Source organism: Lissotriton vulgaris, chromosome 9 (assembly GCF_964263255.1).
Source record: "Lissotriton vulgaris chromosome 9, aLisVul1.2, whole genome shotgun sequence".
NCBI classification, from domain to species: Eukaryota; Metazoa; Chordata; class Amphibia; order Caudata; family Salamandridae; genus Lissotriton; species Lissotriton vulgaris.
The window spans coordinates 943,031,826-943,052,175 of NC_141697.1; the positions used below are offsets into that span (position 1 = coordinate 943,031,826).

At 46.3% G+C, this 20,350-nt stretch overlaps 1 protein-coding gene across 1 annotated transcript in view; it reads right to left on the bottom strand.

Moving 5' to 3' along the window:
- Window positions 1–11,305: 11,305 nt before the first annotated feature.
- The window catches only part of RBM5 (RNA binding motif protein 5), a 242,450-nt gene continuing 233,405 nt past the window's right edge, over window positions 11,306–20,350 (bottom strand). The window contains exon 25 of the mRNA XM_086938797.1: window positions 11,306–11,932. Coding sequence (XP_086794923.1) covers window positions 11,807–11,932 — 126 coding nt within the window. The 3' untranslated portion in view covers window positions 11,306–11,806. The remainder of the gene's footprint in view (window positions 11,933–20,350) is intronic.

The window sequence follows — 20,350 nt, forward strand, 5'->3', positions numbered from 1 at the left end:
GTATACCCTCTGTAAGAACTTAAAGTGGACCAACCGGTGCCTCCCGTTCAGGGAAATGCGCCTGGTGGCTGCACAGCAGTAGGCCCACATGCCGTCATCGACGTGTGTGCCCAGGTCAGTCTGCCAGGCCAGTCGCGCCCTCGTGTAGAGCAGGGCCGTGTGCTCGTGCCCTATCCTGTATAATCTAGTAATCAGCTTCTTCGGAGATACGGTGTCAATGACATACACCAGTTCCGGGACCGCAGGGGGTTCCTCCATGTCGGGGCCCAGCAGCTCCAGCAGGGCGCTACGGACCCGATGGTACTGAAAGCGTTGGAGCAGTGTGGGGCACTCCCTCCGATGTGAGATCTGTGCCCACGTCTTCACCTGTCCATGCTCGAATAGGTCCCCCAAAGTAAGAGCACCCAGTTCGTGAAGGGCCCTATGGACACCCGGTTCCGCTAAGGTTGGTAGCCAGAGCGCCCATTGTAGAGGCATGTTGGGAGCGTACATCAGCTCTTTGTTTTGCCTCTGCAGAATGGAGTGCCATGCATGGTTGGTAGACAGGAGGGAGTCTAGTACGCCAACTCTGCGGTCTTGTGGGCCACAAATGGTAGCCGGAAGCGGAGTAGGGTCCGCGAACAGCCGCTCCAGCATCACGTGTGGAACATCTCGGCTGCCATGTATCCAGGTGTGGAGGTGGGAGGCCTGCGCTATCCTGTAGTAGCGTTCCAGGTCCGGGGCAGCTAAGCCCCCCTGCTCATACGGTAATTGCAGAACCTTCCACTGCACCCTAGGTTGTTTCCCGGCCCACGCTAGTCGCACCAAGAGTTTGTTCAGGGTTGCAAAGAAGGCTTTCGAGAGGACAATCGGGAGATTATTGAACAGGAACAGAAACCTCGGGAGAATGACCATTTTCATTAAGGCAATCCTCCCCATCAGAGATAACGGGAGTTTAATCCAGAGCTCTACGTCATCCGCAAGTTTGCTGTAAGCGACCCCGTAGTTTTCCCTCAGCATAGCATACTTGTAGTATTGTCTGTGCGAACCAATACTGTGGCCCCTTGAATTGCACGAAAGGATTTGAGGGCTAAGAAGATGGCACTTAGCTCTAGCAGATTGATGTGCCAAGCCTTTTCTTGAGGGCTCCATTTCCGCTGACCTTCAGCCCTTGAAGATGTGCTCCCCAACCCTCAAGGGATGAGTCTGTGGAGACTGTAATTTGGAGCCTCTTGAAGGAACGCACTCCCCTTCTACAAATTTCTTTGTACCCACCAAATAAAAAGCCGTTCGCATCCGAGGAGTGATTTGAATGAGATCTTCGAATGAACTGGAGAATTGCAACCACTGCTTGTCTAGCTCCATTAGCATTTTTCTTATGTGTAATCTGTAGTTGGGAACCAATGGGATGCAGGTGGAGACCGTGGCCAGGAATGACTGAGGATCTACTGAAACTGACCTTTATGTGCGTAAAAGAACCACCAAGTGGGAGCTGCAGGCCCGTCGTTCATGTGAGACAAACACCTTTGCTAGGAGTGTATTGATTGATGCTCCGAGAAATGTTTATATCGGAGCTAGGACTAGTTGGGACTTTTATTGAAAACCAGGTTTTGAAACAGTGATTGACAAGTCTGGGTGTGCTGGACTAATTGTAAATAAGAGCGAGTCCTTATTATACAGTTGTCTCAGTAATGATAAATTTGTATGCCTTGCTAACGTAGCTAAGCTGCCACTGGTGCCAGGATCTACGTAAAGACACATGGAGCGGACCCAAGTCCAAAAAGTAGGACTTTAATTGAAAATGTTTTGTACCTATTGCAAAGCGTAGCCACTTCCTGAGCTTAGGAACGATTGGCACATGAAAATAGACATCCTGGAGGTTGAGTGTAGTTATAAAGTTGTTCTGGCATAAGAACTTTAGGACTTTGAGGTAACACATCTGTAAAGTTTGCGCAAAGATCTAAAATCAGGCGCTACTTTCCTGATTTGCTTGTTGATGAGGAACTGAGAGTAAACCCAAACTCTGCTGGAGATTCGGAACCACTCAGACGGTCCCTGTTTGTATCCATATAGACACTTGTGCAAACGACTCCTGTAGATTAGGAGGTGGAGGTCCCTTTTGAGGTGAAGAAATAGGGAAATGTGACAAATTCTAGAGTGTGCCCTTGGAAATGACGTTTAAAAAAAAAACAACGGTCCTCTGTCACCTTTGACTAAATGGAATAAGGAATATGCTTCTTACCAGTATGCATCTGTTCTTGGCATGTAGGGCTGCTGACATTCATATCTGTGCATAGATCGCCGCCTAGAGTTGGGTACGGATGATTGCACATTGTTGTCCTGGAAGAGTCTTCGAAGTATCACAAGATAGGTGGCTCCTCCCCTGGACTACAGTGCGCATGGGCATCCTCTCCATCCTTAGATTCGCCATTGCGGCAGAGATGGAGTGTTGTACAGTAAGAGATATCCATGCAAGAAAGTATGAGTTAGAATGAATGAATGCTACAGCTGCGACAGGCACCGGGGAGGAGGGTGGGCGATATGAATGTCAGCAGCCCTACATACCAAGAACAGATGCATACTGGCAAGTAGCGTATTCCGTTCGAGGCATGTGGGCTGCTGAATTCATATCTGTGCATAGAATGTATAGCAGTCTCTCCCTTAGCGGTGGCTTTCTGTGCCAGCTGCACCAGTCTGAAATAGTTTTTAGAACAGCCTGTCCTACAGCAGCTTGCTGTTTGGAATGTACATCAACACAATAGTGTTTAGTGAAAGTATGTATGGTTGTCCATGTGGCTGCTTTACATATTTCTTCTAGAGGAATGTTTCCTAGGAAAGCCATGGAGGCCCCTATTTTGCGTGTAGAATGCGCTCTTGGGAGAACTGTTAAAGTGCGTTTCGCTTTAAGATAACATTTGAATGCACTTAACTATCCATCTGGCTAGTCCAGATTTAGAAATGGGGTTTCCTTTGTGTTGTGGTGAAAAGGTAACAAACAACTGTTTTGTCTTCCTGAAATCTTTTGTCCTGTCTATGTAATATAGGAGAGCCCTCTTAACATCTAGTGTGTGTAGAGCCCTTTCAGGAACTGACTGTGGGTTTGGGAAGAACACTGGAAGTTTTATTGTCTGATTGATGTGGAAGTGAGATACCACTTTTGGCATAAATTTAGGGTTTGTCCTAAGCACGACCCTATTTGCGTGAATTTGGAAGAATGGTTCTTGAATAGTTAGGGCTTGCAGCTCGCTAACTCTTCTAAGCGAAGTAATCGCTACAAGAAAAGTCACCTTCCACATTAAAAATTGTATTTCACATGAGTGTAAAGGTTCAAAAGGTGGTCCCATTAGTCTGGTTAAAACAACGTTTAGGTTCCAGACAGGTGAAGGTGGGTGTCTTGGGGGGATCACTCGTTTGAGCCCCTCCATGAATGCTTTAATTGCAGGCACTCTGAATAGCGAAAGGTGTTGCCTGTTTTGAAGGTAAGCTGCTATGGCAGCTAAGTGTATCCTAATGGATGTATAGGCTAGGTTGCAGCGGTGTAGGTGCAAAAGATAACATATGATAGTTTGAGTACAACGGCATACCAGCATACAGTCTAAGGAGGCTACAGGTGGTCCAAAACCAAGCCGCCCGGCTGGTTTTTGGTCTCCCACGCTACCACCACTCCACACCCCTCCTCAGGGAGCTTCATTGGCTCCTGATAAAGGAACGTTCTCTGTTCAAAACCGCCTGCATGGTTTTCCAGGCTCGTCAAGGCACCGCACCTGCTTTCATCTCCTCACTAATAACAGAATACGTTCCCTCTAGACAACTTCGTTCCTCTTCCAAGTCCCTTCTCCAAATCCCACGCTTCAGACGCAAAAAGTGGAGTGGGTCCAACTTTTCAATCTTGGCCCCCACTTTCTGGAACTCCCTTCCGGACCACCTACGTGCGTCTACCCACTATCTATCCTTCCGTAAGGATCTAAAAACGTTTCTTTTTAATCAGGCATTCCCTGTGTAAACCCCCTCTCCGGCCCAATACCGGGCTCCCCTCTGTCTCTGTAGCCAATCCCCTCCACTAGCGCCAAGAAACCGTTCGGTGTACGCTGCGCTTTATAAATGTTTTTAATTAGAAATTATGCATCTAGTGGGTTTATGTCATTGTTGTTACAGTAAATGACAAAACGTTTCCACTTTGCCGCATAGCATGCTCTTGTGGTAGGTTTTCTTGCCTCTTTGATAATATTCATGCAGTCAGGAGGTAAGTTTAGGAAGCCAAACTATGACTTCAGGAGCAAGATTGCAAGGTTCAGCTGCTGGGGATCTGGGTGCTGAATGTCTCTCTGCGTTAAGAGACTGGGTGTTAGTTTAGTCTTTGATGAAGCACCACGGAAAGGTCTAGGAACGTGGTGTACCACGGTTGCCTCGCCCATGTTGGAGCAACCATGATTAGCGTCATGGAGTGCTGGCGCAGTTTGCGTGCCACTAGCGGTATCAACGGTGCTGGTGGAAAAGCGTAGGCAAATTTGCCTGACCAGTTCATCCATATCGCATTGCCCTGAGACTGCGGGTGTGGGAACCTTGCGGCGAAGTACTGGCATTTTGCGTTTTCTTTTGAGGCGAACAGGTCTATCTCTGGTGGTCCCCACTGTAGGAAGTATGGTTGGAGCACTGTGGGATGAATCTCCCACTCGTGCATCTGTTGGCTGTGTCTGCTGAGCAGATCCGCTATTTGATGGTCCTTGCCTGGGAGGTTTTCTGCCATGAAAAAAATGTTTCTTTGAATGGCCCACTTCCACATGCTCTGAGCTAGATGTGACAGCTGTGGAGTGTGTTCCTCCCTGTTTCTGTATGTAGTACATCACAGTCATGTTGTCCGTCCGGATCAACACTGTCGTGTTGCAGAGATGTACTTTGAAAGCTTTCAGTGCCATAAAAATAGCCATCAACTCGAGTAGGTTGATGTGCATTTTCTTTTGCTGCGTGTTCCATAAGCCCTGCACTGTGTGGTGGACATGGGCTCCCCACCCTATCAGTGATGCGTCCGTTGTTAAGACTATTTGTGGTACAGGCTCTTTGAACAGTCGTCCCTTGCAAAGGTTTTGTGGATTCCACCAATCCAGAGAGTTGTATGCACAACTGGTCACCAACACTAGGTCGCCTAATTGTCCTTGAGCCTGGTTCCACTGATGTGCTAGGCACTCCTGCAGCGGACGCATGTGTAGTCGCGCGTGAGGGACTATGAAAATGCATGAGGCCATTATGCCTATTAGTTGCATAAACACTCGGGCTGGGAGCGAGTGTTGGGCCCTCAACCTTTGGATTAGCGTCTGAATGCTGTTTATTCTGACAGAATTTGGTTGTGCCTTCCCTGCCAGAGTGTCTATAGTCGCTCCCAGGTATTTATGTACGTGGGCCAGCTGAAGATGGGACTTTGGATAGTTCAGCGAGAAGCCTAAACTGTGCAGGAGGTGAATAGTGCGTGACATGTGGCTGGCGCATTGCTGGGCTGACTGTGCTTGTATCAGCCAGTCGTCCAGATACGGATAGACATGAATATGCAGTCTTCTCAGATGTGCAGCTACCGTCGCTAGGCACTTGGTGAAAACTCTTGGAGCTGTTGTCACCATAAAGGGAAGGACCTTCAATTGGTAGTGCTGATTTTGTATTGTAAACCTGAGATTTCCTGTGTGCTGGGTGTACTGGTATATGGAAATATGCGTCTTTGAGGTCTAGTGTTGCGAGGAAGTCTCCTTGACGCAACAGTGGTAGCAGCTGCTGTAGAGTCAGCATATGGAAATGCTCTGATAAAATGTAGTGGTTTAGGGGTCCGACCCCTGTACCCTGGTGTTTTAAGGGTACTACTTCTATGGCCCCTTTTTGTAGCATGCTGATGACTTCTTGCTGCAATAAGTGTAGGTGTTCTGCGGACATAGGACGGTGTCTTGGGGGAATGTTGGGTGGTGTGGAGGTCAATTCTAGGCAATAGCCATGCTGGATAATTTGCCTCACCCACTTGTCTGTGGTTATGTTTTTCCAGACTTGCAGGAACTGCTGTAATCTTCCTCCGACCGGTGTTACATTGTCTGGGGGTAGTGACAAAAAGTCACTGTTCGGTATTGGTAGAGGATCTGGTGGTGTTATTCCCTCGTCCTCTACCTTTGCTGTTATTGCCACGGTATCCACCTCTACTGTTTTTGTTGTAGGTGTTTTGCGTGTTCCCCTTGTTGTATGAGGTTTGCTGTGTTGAGCTTGCTCTTGCAGCTCCTCTGTTGCCGGAGCGACAAAAGGAGCCACCTCTGTATTGTTGTGATTGCAAGGCTCCCATAGACTTGGCTGTCTCTGTATCCTTTTTCATTTTATCTAGGATTGTGTCCACATTAGGGCCAAACAAATAATCAGGGTTCACAGGTTGATTTAGTAAAGTGCTCTGAACCTCATTTTTAAACCCAGATATGCGTAGCCACGCATGTCGTCTAAGCATGACGCTGGTATTGATAGCCCTGGCTGCTGTATCTAGCGCACACTTGATGGAGGCGTTCGATATGAGCTTTCCCTCTTGTATTAGGTATTCTGCCTGTTCTTTATAAAGGTCAGGCAGATGCTGGAGAATCTGCTCTAGAGTGTCGTAATGGGCCCTGTCATACCTAGCTAACAGGGCTTGTTTGTTTGAAATTCTCCATATGTTAGCTGCTTGAGCAGCTACCCTTTTGCCTGAGGCTTCCAGAATTTTAGATTCCCTGTCTGGAGGTGGTGCCTCGCCAGTAGTTTGTGAATTTGCACGTTTACGTGCATTGGATACTACCAAAGAGTCTAAGGGTAGCTGTCCTCTAATGTAGGTAGGGTCGACTGGAGCTGGCCTATATTTTCTCTCTATCCTGGGGTTAATTACCCGTGCCCTGGTTGTTGCCTTAAATATGTCCCCTGCGTGTTTAAGCACCCCCTTTAACATTGGCAATGTTTTGACTGATCTTTCAGAGGTGTTGAAAGTATTAAAAATGAAGTCTTCCTCAATGGGGTCTGCATGCATTTACACATGGTTGTATGCTGCTTTTTCTAGCAATGCATATAAAGCAGCTGTGTCCTCAGTAGGCGAAGTTTTAACAGGATAGGCAGTATTGTCTTGCATGGGCTGAGAGTCTAAAGGATCTACAGGGTCAGACCATTGTTGAGTTTGGTTGTCCTGGTCATTGTCCCCAGGATAATTATAAAGTTCATTATCCTCATTCTACATCCTCATTTGTGTGTGTGGGAGAATATGTATAAGTCTCTTGCACATGTGGTCTGATAGGCTCAAAGAGAGTAGGGGATGTAGAAGAGTCTTTTCTTCTTTGGTGGTATCTTATAGGTTTCACTGTAAGTGTCTGGTCTGATTTTCCTTTTAATTAGGGTAATTGCCAGTATCGGGGTCGACGTACAGTTTTGATTGTTCTTCTGTCGAGGGCTCTTGCTCTTCATGTGCTTGAGCTCTTCTCCTGGTAATCGCCTTTTTTGCTGGCGTCGGGTCGATTTCCATTGTTGGTTCGACCGTCTTTTGCCTCATGTGCGTTGGAAGTCCAAATTTTATCGGTCCGAGTGACTTTTGTACATCGACAGTCTTTGTTGGCTGGATGAACTTCTTCGGTGCCGAAATGGTTATCGATCCGACAGTTTTCTTTGGTTCGTGAACCACTTTTTGCTTTTGTGTCGGCTTCGAAGCCTGCTGCTTCGGGGGGATGATTTGTTGCCTCAGCTCGACGGACCCCTTCGCCTCGATCCTTGCCTTCGGGTCGAATGCCTTCATTTGCACCGGCTTCGGATTGTCAACTTTCTGCTTCGGATCGACAACCATTATCGGCGGGTGTCCTCTGTTTATGTTGCCAGGCGTAGACATAGATCTTGTCGATTCGACGGCCTTTAGCTTTGGCATGTCTGTACTGGCCCTCGGCTCGACACCCCTCATATGCGACCCAGCCGGGTCGACAGCCATTTTGTTTTTTGTCGGCGCTGATGTTTCCGCACCTCTCGGTCCGAAGACTGTAAAGTCTATCAGTTTCGGTTTTGCTTCCTTCACTTTCGGTTTTGAGATTACCAAGGGATGGTAATGTTGGACCGATGGCTCTTGCCTTATGTTCTTAGCCGGGCTAATTTGCGGGGCTATAGAATCGATGTTCTGATCTTGGCTAAGGCCTTCCGACGATGCCTCGACCTGAGCCTCTGGAAGCGTATCATTAAATGTACTGGGCTCCGTACTCACGGTTGGCCCAGTGTCCTCGCCGGAGTCGTCCTCGACGGCTCCTATGCCTGGATCATCATCCTCTACCTCGGTGAGGTCTTCTTAGTCGTCGACGTAGTAGTTGGAGCAGGGGTCGGAACATGACTCCGACTGTTGGTCCGAGTCCTCAGCTTCGACGACGTCTTCGTCGTCTTCAAAGATGTTCTCCGGTTCAGGCGCTGGCATCTGCATAGTCTGCCTCACTGCTCTTCGAAGCGTCTTCGATCGAAACTGCACACAAGCTAGGCAGTCGGCTTCATTGTGTTCCGGAGATAAACACTTGTTACACACAGGGTGTTTATCTATGTGTGGAAATTTTGAGTTATAGTTGGGGCATCTTTTGAATGGACTTCGTTCCATCGACGATCGGCCCTTTGGTGTCGAAAAGGCCACGCGGCCCGATTGGACGTTCAGAGTAGAAAACACAGAAAGAGGTGTCGATACCGATCGCAAAAACAATACAGACGCCCCCGAAGGTTTTTTAGAAAAGTTTTTTATCGATTCCGAACTCAGAGTTGGAAATCACATCCGAACCCAATGGCGGAAAAAAACAATCTAAGGATGGAGAGGATGCCCATGCGCACTGTAGTCCAGGGGAGGAGCCACCTATCTCGTGATACTTCGAAGACTCTTCCAGGACAACAATGTGCAATCATCCGGACCCAACACTAGGCGGCGATCTATGCACAGATATAAATTCAGCAGCCCACATGCCTCGAACAAGTGAGATTAGACCTCAGAAGTTTTTGGAAGGAATAAAGGTGGGCTCCAAGGTAATCCATTGTTTCTTAGAAGAGTTGCCTCGGCTGTACGATTATTTTCTATGTAGGACCTGTTGGTACTTTGCCTATGCGACTGAGTTTGATTTGAGTAACGCTGTTGGTTCTGATTATAGGAGCCAATACTGGATGGAACTCCTTTGAAAATAGGACGTGGAGCTACGTCCTCGGCACCACGAAAAGGCTGCGAATCTATACTGGAGAGTCAAGAGGGTGCGGGCAGTATCTGTGTCCTTTAAGATGATCTGCAGTGCCTCATCAACATGCTTGCCAGAGAGGGATCCTCTATGAAAAGGCAAGTGAAGTATTTAAGTTTGAACCTCCTTGCATAAGACGTAGCATTGAAGCAAAATTGTCTTTGCCAGACTGCCCCTATTGTGAGCTGTAGAAAAACCTTTACATGCAATGTCGCTGCACAGTGTATTTTATCTGATGCACTTCTCTCTCCTGCAGGATCTTCAAAGCGTGAGGCTTGCAGGATTCTGGAATAAATTCTACCAGCGCCTACCCGTCAGAGCACATCTGGCGGCATACCTGCCCAACTGGATTGCAAGATAATCGCTGTGCCGCCTGAGTAATGACTGAGTCAGGGTTAGGCTGAGAGACTAGACAAGCAGGTGAATAGTCTGGAGCTTCACATTTCTTGTCAAGGCGTGGGAAAAAAAAAAAACACGCCGGTACAGAGTTTGGCCTCTGCATGAGTTTAACACCTTCTTGCTTTAAATAAAGTCTATAATAGGAACTGAACGAACGTGTTTGTGTTTTTTAATTTTTTTTTAATCAGAGAAAAACATACCTCTTCCCTCACCCAACCGTCGACGAGGCCAACCGTCGACGAGGCCAACCGTCGACGAGGCCAACCGTCGACGAGGCCTACCGTCGACGAGGCCTACCGTCGACGAGGCCTACCGTCGACGAGGCCCACCGTCGACGAGGCCTACCGTCGACGAGGCCCACCGTCGACGAGGCCTACCGTCGACGAGGCCTACCGTCGACGAGGCCTACCGTCGACGAGGCCCACCGTCGACGAGGCCTACCGTTGACGAGGCCAACTGTCGACTAAATTTAACCATCGACAAAACTCAGTAGTCGACGGGAGGGCGCTGTCCTCGCTGTCGTCGACGAATGCCTGGAGCCGTTGTCATCGCAGAGCACCAGTGACAGCAGAGATTGCCATCAGAGAGTACATCGACCGTATCGTCGACAAGCTGGCACATTTTCACATAGAAAAATGCGCAGAGTGAGTCTAGACGCATGAGAGTAAATCTCGTCGGCGTAGATGTGGGAGGCAGACTCAAACAAGGCCAGAGACCCCTTAATTGTGATGTTACTTCAGCTGGTGAAGTAGAGGAGAAGCATCACTCAAAACCTTAATGTGCAGGACAAACAAAAAAATCCTCCCACATCAAAAGGGGGGTATAGTCTAATCACAAGAACAACCCCTTCTCCTCCTACCATGTCAGAGACAGGCAGAGTGCTGGTCCATATACTCTTCATGAGGATTCACAGGAAAAGGTCTCAGCTTTCCACAAGTGACGCAGGGTCTGAAGATAGACTTCGTGTAAGAAGACATTACAAAACTGATATAATGAAGAAAAAATGAAGAAAATTGAAAACTGAGCAGAGCTCAGGGAGACTCCCTTCACACGACGTGCAGTAGAAAATCTGGGAGCCTGAGCCTCTGGGGAGAACATTCTGGTGGGTGCTGTTGCCTGATTGGCTGCAGTTTGGTCTATACAAAATGACTAGGATAGTCATGTGTGGAAGTTTTTACTCTTGTAGCTTGGGCTACTTTACTTCCTGGTTGGTTGTTACCAAGTTTTTCCAAGGACATTATTGCATGTTATTGCTTTTTTATGTACCGTGGGACTCCCACTCCGACGACTGGGAATGATTCAGGCATGTGAATCTATGAAAGACACCCTAATACTGGACAACAACAATTGGCCTGGAGTTCAGTCTTTTGAGTGTGTGAAATTATTTGCTGACTGAGTGTGTACAACAAATGCTTTACACTGACCTCTGGTACTGCCTTACTGTTTGACCAAGCTACCACTTTTGAGAGTAAGGTCAGGCCGGACTTTAACCACTTTTATACCTCTGGGGTTTGTGGATTGTGGACTCTATACACACTGTACCTCAATCTGGTCCAGTATATATAGAACCACTTTCTCACAGGAAGGCTATGAATGTTTTGGGCACAGTAAGGCACCTGGAGATATTAAATGGGTGAAGAACCTGCTAGCAGAAGTATACACCAGAATGAAAAGTGCAATATGGTTTCAGAAAATAAATGTGACAGATTAAGAAATTACACAGATTTTTTTCCAATTTATTTCTCAAAAGGTGCAAATGGCAACAAATGAAAATCTACACAAGAAATATGTACACAAGATTTATATTACAAAATCTGCACGTTTCCTATGATACAAGACAGAGCAGATTTAACAAAGAAAAGATGAGCAAGGGAAAGTAGTACTGCCCCCACACTCATAAGGTGATGTTTTGAGAGATGGGGATGTATAAGGTCACAAACAAGTAGCTCCACAAACAATAAAATATTTACAAAATGTACAGAGATCGTATAAAAAAAATACAGCCAGTATTGATGTTTCTGATGTTCATTGTTTGACGCTTTCAAAAGATATACAATATTCTGTACAAGAGTCAAGTGAGAAATGATAAAAATACAAGAATGCTACAAAAGTTGAGTGGCATTAACACCAATTTACAAGCAGGACTGCCCGGTTGAATTTAAGTTTAGTTACAATAAACTGGGGTACAATTTACAAGTGTGGTAGTAGAAAATATCTTATTCCATCTCTGTAAAGCGAGCCAACATGGCTTTCCGCACAGCATCTTTGTAAGAATCTGAAGTGGATACCCCATAAGAGCTGCCCTTGGCCCCCAACCCTGCACCTCGCATTCGTACTTTTGCCTGTAGAACAAAAAACCAAAAAACTAATTAAAATCATGAAATTGCTGTTAAAATCAAACAGTTTAAGGACAATTATATGGTTAGTACACAATACGGACAAACAATTATCCTCCACAACTAACAATAACTATGTCAATCCTGTAGAAAAGTTTTGAAAACATAGGTAAAGGCGAACCTATTGAGGGCAACAATAATCACATTAACAATTTATTGTTTAAGAAAGAAAAAAGTACATGAACAGAAAGAAAAGAGTTATACTCCAATGCTTACTCTCCCCCAACAAAAGGGGGAGGGGGGAGGGGGGGAAATGGGGCCAGATGGATTGCCAGCTGAAATTACGGAAGATGAACGCTGCTCCTATATCTAAGCAGGCTCCCGCAATGCCCCACATCATGCGATCCATGAAACCAACAATTCATTTTGATCCATGAAACCAACAATTCATTTTGACTATCAAAAGAGAAAACCTTTTACAGTGCACCGCGGCTATAAACCTTCAGGTTATGGCTTTAAATGAAAATTCCCACGAAAGAAAACAATGGTTACTTCGACGTAGAAGCAGTTTTGCAGCCTGTAGAATTTTCTGGATTCAAATGCTGTCCATTATTCCACCATCTTATGGTTGGGTCTGGAATAGTCTAGTTTTATTTTACTCTCAAACAAGGGTGGTGGTGTACACTTTTTAGCACTATGAACCATCTGAGAGGTTATAGATATGCCTCTGAAGTCCCTGTGAGTGGTTTCGATCTTTAGATTCATTTTTTAGCATTCTACTTTGGCTTCTTCCCTTGGTGCAACTTTTACCCTGCCCTGTTGCATTCAACTCTTTAGGGAGGTGGGAGGGTTGCACGTGAATCTAGAAAATTATTCAAATTGCAAAACTAGTCATACGAATAAAGTAACCATTGTGTTTGTACCGTGAGACAATTTACTTACTTTCAGTAATGCCTTGTCTGTTAGAGACATGATCTAGCCATAGATTCCTACCATAGAATTTCACATGTGTCAAGCTGGATCCAGAAGAATTTTGCTTGAGCAATACCCTTGTGTGCTGGTAGGTGGCAGTCAGCTCCACATGATGTCAGAAGTGATGTCTGCGTCACCATTATTGGCATCACCTCAGCACGCTGATGCCCATTACTTTTTACGACTTTCCATGTTAGGAGTGCAGAGCCATGAAGGGCACTGACAGTGGTGTGTTTAGAACAACGAGGGCCCAGTAAGGGATCATCAGTCTTGACCCAAAAAAACTGTACACAGTGCGGGGAGGATGGGTAGGTCGGTAAGTAATCTGCAGCTATATCATGTCTCTACCAGATAAGGCGTTACCGAAGGTGAGTAACTTGTCAATCTGATAAAGATATCTAGCCACAGATTCCTTACCTGGGAATAGATCAATACCATTCCAGGAAGAGGGACTGTGGACAAGTTTAGACCAGGAAGCCCTCCAGGACCGAGCGGCCAAAAGGCAGCCTCTGCGGAATTGACTGTCTAGGATGTAATGCTTAGTGAATGTGCATAGAGACTATCACATTGCTGCCTGACAAATGTCGAGGACTGGGACACCACATTGCAACACTGTGGTAGCAGCCTTCGCTCTGGTGGAAAGAGCTCTTATGCCTTCAGGAGGCTGTTTCTTGTTCAGAACCTAGCAAATTTTGATGCAGAGGACAACCCATCGTGAGATAGTCCTCCGCACCATAAGACCTTTCTTTGATCCAGCGAAGTATTGGTCGTCCACCAGGAACTTCTGTGCAGTCAAGTTAGAACGACTATGCTCTTTTTGGGTCCAGACTGGAGTTGCTCCTCCTCTTTAGAGGGGTACGGAGGAGCAAAAAAGTGGGCAAGGTGACTGACTGCCCACGTGGCACAGAGAAATTTAGGTAAGAAAGAGGCCCTAGTCCGAAGCACCAACTTATCTTGTTAGATGGTCTTGTGGGGAGGCCTGGCTGACAGAGCCTGTAATTTGCTAACCCTCGTGGCAGAAGTTCCTGCCACCAAAAAGGCTGTTTGCAGCCAGAGTTGTGCAGACTCTCGAACGGAGCACACATGAGGAATTTGAGAACCAAATGAATGTCCCACTGAGGCATGATTAATGGGGCAGTTGAGAAAATTAGCACAAGCTCCTTAAGAAATCTTTTCACCATAGAGGATTTAAAGAAGGCAGACTGGGGATACCCATTAAGAATGCAAAGAGCAGGGCCATGCTGGAAAAGGGTCAAAATATAGATAAGGACTTGAAAGAGGGAAGCAGAAAGTATCAATAGACCTTTCTGTACAATATTTTTAAAACATTTGCCACCGGCAGGAATACACTGTCTTGGTAGAGGGACGCTTGGCTGGCAAAAACATTGCAGACTTTGGGAGGAAGGTTGAATGCCTTTAACTGCTGTCTATTTATTTCCATGCAAGAAGGCGTTTATAGGTTTGGGTGGAGGACCTTCCCCTACTACTGTGACAGAAGATCCTACTGATTGGGCAGCTCGATCGGAGGACCAATGCTCAGAGAAGCTCTGGATACCAGAGTCTCAAGGTCCACTCCAGAGCCACAAGAATAATTTGGGCCCGTCGCTCCTGATTTTCTGGAGCACTCTGGACAGGAGTGATATCAAAAGAAAGCTGTACAGGAGGCCTGAGCTCCACTAAAGACTAAAAGAGTCACCGAGCGAGTGCCGCTTAGAAAACTCTGCATGCAAAACTGCTGACATTGCACGTTCTTGGCAGAACAGATCTAACCAAGGCTCACCCAACTTTTGAAAAAACTTGTGCCACCTCCGGTTGGAGACACCACTCGTGATCGGCTAGGAATGGACAGCAGAGTTAATCTATCCTGGCCGTCAGGGAACCTGCCAGGTGTTGAACCACCAGGGATATGCCCTGCTGTTCCAGCCACGTCCAGAGATTGAGGGCCTCTTGAAAAAGGGTCCACGACCCCACCCCATCCGGTTTGTTGCAGTACCACATGGCAGTGGTGTTGTCCATGAACACGTGAATCAGATTGCTTTTGATTTCAATGCCAATTGAATCGCTCGGAGCTCCAGCATGTTGATACAGAGTCCAGATTTAGACGGAATCAATAGTGCCTTGATTCCCCACTTCTCCCAAATTGCTGCCCCATCCCAGGAGCAACACTTCTGCCACTACTGTGCGATATGGTTGGGGAAGGGAGAGGGGTCTGCCTCTGACCCAATAGCGGTTGGTCAACCACCACTTCAGGTCCTGTGCTGTTCTCTCTGAGATCTGGACCATGTCCGAGAGATTTCCCTGATGCTGCATCCACTAACTTCAGGTCCCACCTCGTGCCCTACTTCTCAAGCCAGCATTTCTTTTGCTCGAGCTCTAGGTTTATCTTCAGCCCACAGTGTAGTCTTCCTTTTGACACTCAGCAGTTCAGCTCCTTGACCTTCACCCCTTCTTGTGTGCCTGGTGAGGTGGATGGTTGGCTAGAAGGCTTGCCAACATTGGTGTCCTTTGGTCAGGGAAAGTGGGGCTCTTTGTTTATGTGACTTTCAGCCTTCAAGTGTTTTGAAGTCACCGTAGAGGTGGCCTTCGAGAACTTTAATCCATGTCTTCGTGTCCTCATTGCTTTTTGCCTCTACTTTTCCCCCATCCCACAGATAAGACTGAAAAGTGTGCTCAACTTAGTCTCCTCCACCAGTGGGGTGGAGTGGGCAGATTTGGGCAAACCACATTCTCAAAGTTTTCCCATCAAAAGTGGGGGGTGTAAACGAGGGGCTGCCATCTGCTGCTGGCAGCAGAGGCTAGGGGTTGTATTACAAAGGTGGCAGGCCATGGAGGCACCATGGAGGTTACCTCTGGGTACATAGTACAATAAATGACACTGGTATCAGTGTGGATTTATTGAAAGGAGTAGTTTGGTTCCAAACACTCCTCTGTTCAGTGAAGCCATCATGGTGCTAGGGAACACGAGTTGTTGAGTTTCCAGGCAATGTACTCTGTGGCTTCACTGGAACTTACAATATAAAGGAAGGGAACCCAAAATTAGAGGCACATCGCTTTTGCAGATATGCTCTGGCCTGTGGTATAGTGCACCCTACCTTAGTGCTGTGAGGCCGGCTAGAGGGGTGACTTACCTATGACTTCAGGCAGTGCTAAGTCAACTGTTTTCTCCCTCACTGGGTGCAAGGGCAGTGGCATGGTCCCAGGGGACCCTCTTCAGCTCTCAGGCAACAGGTATTCAAGAGTACCATTAACTGGGGGCTTACAGGGGGTAGAAGCACCAATTGGGGATTTGTTTAGGGAAGCAGTACTGGCACAGGGGACCCGGTTTGCAGGGACCCCGTGCACTACAATTGAAAGCTCATCAAAACTAGGCAAAAAGTGGGGGGCTAACAATGCAAAATAAGCTCATAGGAGGGATTTTTGAAAGGGGTTTGGGACCCTAAAAGGCCACTTGAAGGTCGTACCTTTTCTCTATTGCAGGGCATGAAGTCTAATCTTATCACCAGCTCTCAACGTTCTTCTGGAGAGGTATTGGCAGGGATAGTGTGTATCTGCATTATGATGTGAAGGCAAACCAACAATACACACCGGGCGTGTGTCGGATTTTGCCATATTTTTGTCACACGAAGTGAATTTGCTAAACACAGATGGCACTTTTTGACTGACATTTCAGTCAAAAAATTGTTAGAAGTACAGGAGGTACGAGTGAAGGTGAAAAATTCTGAAGAGAAAAGTTTGACAGGAATGTCAAAACAGAAGAGCTCTGTGCTCAGGATCCCCTCACAAGAAGGAAGAAAAAAAGAACAGACTTTACTGTCAACTATGGAACATGATTGGATAGAGTAGGTCTCGGAGGTTTTAAAGGCACAGTGCCAGTTTGATCTGCTATGTTCAATGCAACCTATTGGCTAACAATGCCTTTGGACTTTCTTGCCTTTCTTCTTTCAAATAAAGGATATGTTCGGCAATTAAATGTGCTTATATTCTGTGTACTAGATATGTTAAATGTATATGGTGATTTTGAATAAAAAATTCAATGCAATTGAGGCATTCTTTAGCATATTTATTAGGCTGCATGATTATGTATAGATATATATGAATATATACATGGGTTTATACATATGAAAACTGCTACTTACCAGTATGCATCTGTTTTTGGCATGTAGAGCTGAAGATTTCTACACTTTGCATTAGATCGCCACCTGGTGTTGGGCTTGGATGATTGCATGTTGTTGTCGTCTTGGAAAAAAAGTCTTTATAGTCACGAGATAGGTGACTCCTCCCTTGGACGATAGTGCGCATGGGCATCGGCTCCATCCTTAGATGTTTTTCGCCATGATGAGAAATGATGGAGTCAGTAGAAAGAAAGGATGTCCATGCGTGTATATCTAATTAAGATGAAAACTGGAACAGATACAGGTCCCAGGGAGGTAGGAGGGCGCGTAGAAATCTGCAGCTCTACATGCCAAGAACAGATGCATACTGGTAAGTAGCATTTTCCGTTCAAGGCATATGAGCTGTAGATTCTACACTTTGCATTGATTGTGCGCCAGTGTCGCCCCTAGCGGTGGTCATGTGTGTCTGTTGCAGTAGTTTGAAAGCGTTTTAAGGACAGCTTGGCCTACTGCAGCTTGCTGCTTGGCTTGCACATCAACACAATAGTGTTTAGTGAAGGTGTGTGTTGTAGACCATGTTGCTGCCTTGCAGATGTCTTCAAGGGGAATGTTTCCTAAGAAAGCCATGGAGGCTCCTAGTTTGGGTGTGGAGTGCGCCCTAGGAGGAACTATTAATGTGCGTTTTGTTTTGCAATAGCATATTTGTATACATTTAACAATCCACCTGGCAATTCCTAATTTAGAAATGGGGTTGCCTTTATGTGGTGGAGAGAAAGCTACAAATAGTTGTTGTTTTGCGAAGGACTTGGTCCTATAGTGAAAGCTTGAATCTCACTGACTAAGAGGTAGTAGCAAAAAGGAAAGCTGTTTTCCATGTGAGAAATTGTAGTTCACATTTGTGTTCAGGTTCTAAAGGGTGTCCCATGAGCCTGGTAAGAACAATGTTTAGGTTCCACTTTGGAGAGGGTGGTAACCTAGGAGGAATATTTTTTTAATCCTTCCATAAAAGCTTTTATTGCTGGTACTCTGAACAATGACATATGTTGTCTGTTTTGTAGATATGCGGCAATGGCTGCAAGATGTAAACGTATAAATGAATAAGCCAGATTACATCTTTGTAAATGGAGAAGATCGCAGATAATATTTTGGATGGAAGCATCTAAAGGATCAATTTGATTATTATTGCAGTAAATGGCAAATCTTTTCCATTTAGCAGCATAGCAAGCTCTAGTAGTAGGTCTTCTGGCTTCTTTAATGATATTCATACAGTCTGGTGGCAGGTTAAGGTAACCAAATTCTAAGACTTCAGGAGCCAGATCGCAGATTCAGTTGACCTGGATCTGATGCCTGATGTCTCCATGGTTCTGCGTTAGCATGGATGGTGTCAGAGACAGTTCTTGGTGTGGAACTAGAGAGTTCTAGCAGTGTGGTGAACCACGGTTTGCGTGCCCATGTAGGAGCTACCAGGATCAGTTTGAGAGACTGTTGTCTGAGCTTGCGTACCACTAGTGGTATTAGTGGGGTTGGCGGAAAAGCGTACGCAAATCTGCCTGACTAGTTCATCCATATAGCAATGCCCCTGGACAACGGGTGTGGAAACCTGGCAGCGAAGGTTGGGCATTTTAAGTTTTCATTTGTGGCAAACAGGTCCATGTCTGGATGACGCCACTTGTGAAAGAATGGTTGAACTTGCATATGTAGTTCCCATTCGTGAATCTGTTGTGTCTGTCGACTTAAAAGATCGGCTATTTGATTGTGAACTCCTGGAAGTTGTTCTGCAAGCAGATATATATTTTGTGGAATGGCCCATTTCCAAATGTTTTGTGCGAGCTGGGACAGTTGCAGGGAATGTGTGCCTCCTTGTTTTTGTATGTAGTCCATGGCTGTCATGTTGTCCGTCCGGATTAAGACAGCTTTGTTCCGTAAGTGCACTTGGAAGGACTTCAATGCCAGGAAAATCGCCAGCAACTCTAGGTGATTGATATGGAGCACCTTTTGTTGAGCGGTCCATCTTTCCAGAGTTGTGTGGTGGAGCAGATGTGCTCCCCATCCTGTGAGGGATGAGTCTGTTGTCAGTACTATCTGTGAAACGGGTTCGAGGAACGGCCGCCCCCCTGGACAAGTTTTTGGTGTTCCACCACTGCAGAGAACGACGTGTGCGGCTGTCCACCAACACCAGGTCTGTAAGTTGTCCTTGTGCCCGATTCCACTGATGTGCTAGACATTCCTGCAATGGGCGCATTTGCAGTCTTGCATATGGTACAATAAAAATGCAAGATTCCATCAGGTCTATTAATTGCATGAACACTGGCTGGGAGAGAGTGTTGGTTTTGAAACCTTGTGACTAAGGCTTGAATGCTATGTATTCTGGCTGGACTGGGGTAAGCTAGAGCTGTATTGGAGTTTATGGTAGCCGCTAGGTATTGATGTACATGAGGGCTGTAGATGTGACTTGGTGTGGTTTATTGTAAACCCCAAGTTGTGCAGTGTCTGAATTGTGTGAGATGTGTGTTGAACACACTGGTTGAATGACTTGGCTTTTATGAGCCAATCGTTTAAGTATGGGAAGACATGGATATGTTGTATTAGGAAGTAGAGTGAGTAGACACCTGTTCCTTGAAGCTGCAAAGGAACTAGCTATATTGCATCTTTTTGCAGCAATGAGAGAACCTCTCGTTGGAGCAGCGTTAGATATTCTGTGGACATTGGACGCTGTCTGGGTAGTATATTTGAAGGGGTAGCTGTAAGCTCTAGGCAGTAACCATACTGGATAATCTGTCTTACCCACTTGTCTGTTGTGATGGAATTCCAGATAGGTACGAACTGTGTTAATCTCCCCCTACATGAGTGGTATGCTGTTGGGGGAGCTGGAGGAAGTCACTTAAGTGGTGGAAGAGGATCGATTGTTGTTACTTCGATCTCTTCCCTTATTATTACCGAATATGCTACTTACCGGTATGCATCTGTTCTTGGCATGTAGGGCTGCTGACATTCATATCTGTGCATAGATCGCCGCCTAGTGTTGGGTCCGGATGATTGCACATTGTTGTCCTGGAAGAGTCTTTGAAGTATCACGAGATAGATGGCTCCTCCCCTGGACTACAGTGCGCATGGGCATCGACTCCATCCCCAGATTGTTTTTAGCCATTGTGGCAAAGATGGAGTGTAACACCGTGAGAGATTACCATGCTAAGAGTAATTCTGAGTGCTGCAGCCGCTACAGGCGCCGGGGAGGAGGGCGGGCGATATGAATTTCAGCAGCCCTACATGCCAAGAACAGATGCATACTGGTAAGTAGCATATTCGGTTCGAGGCATGTGGGCTGCTGAATTCATATCTG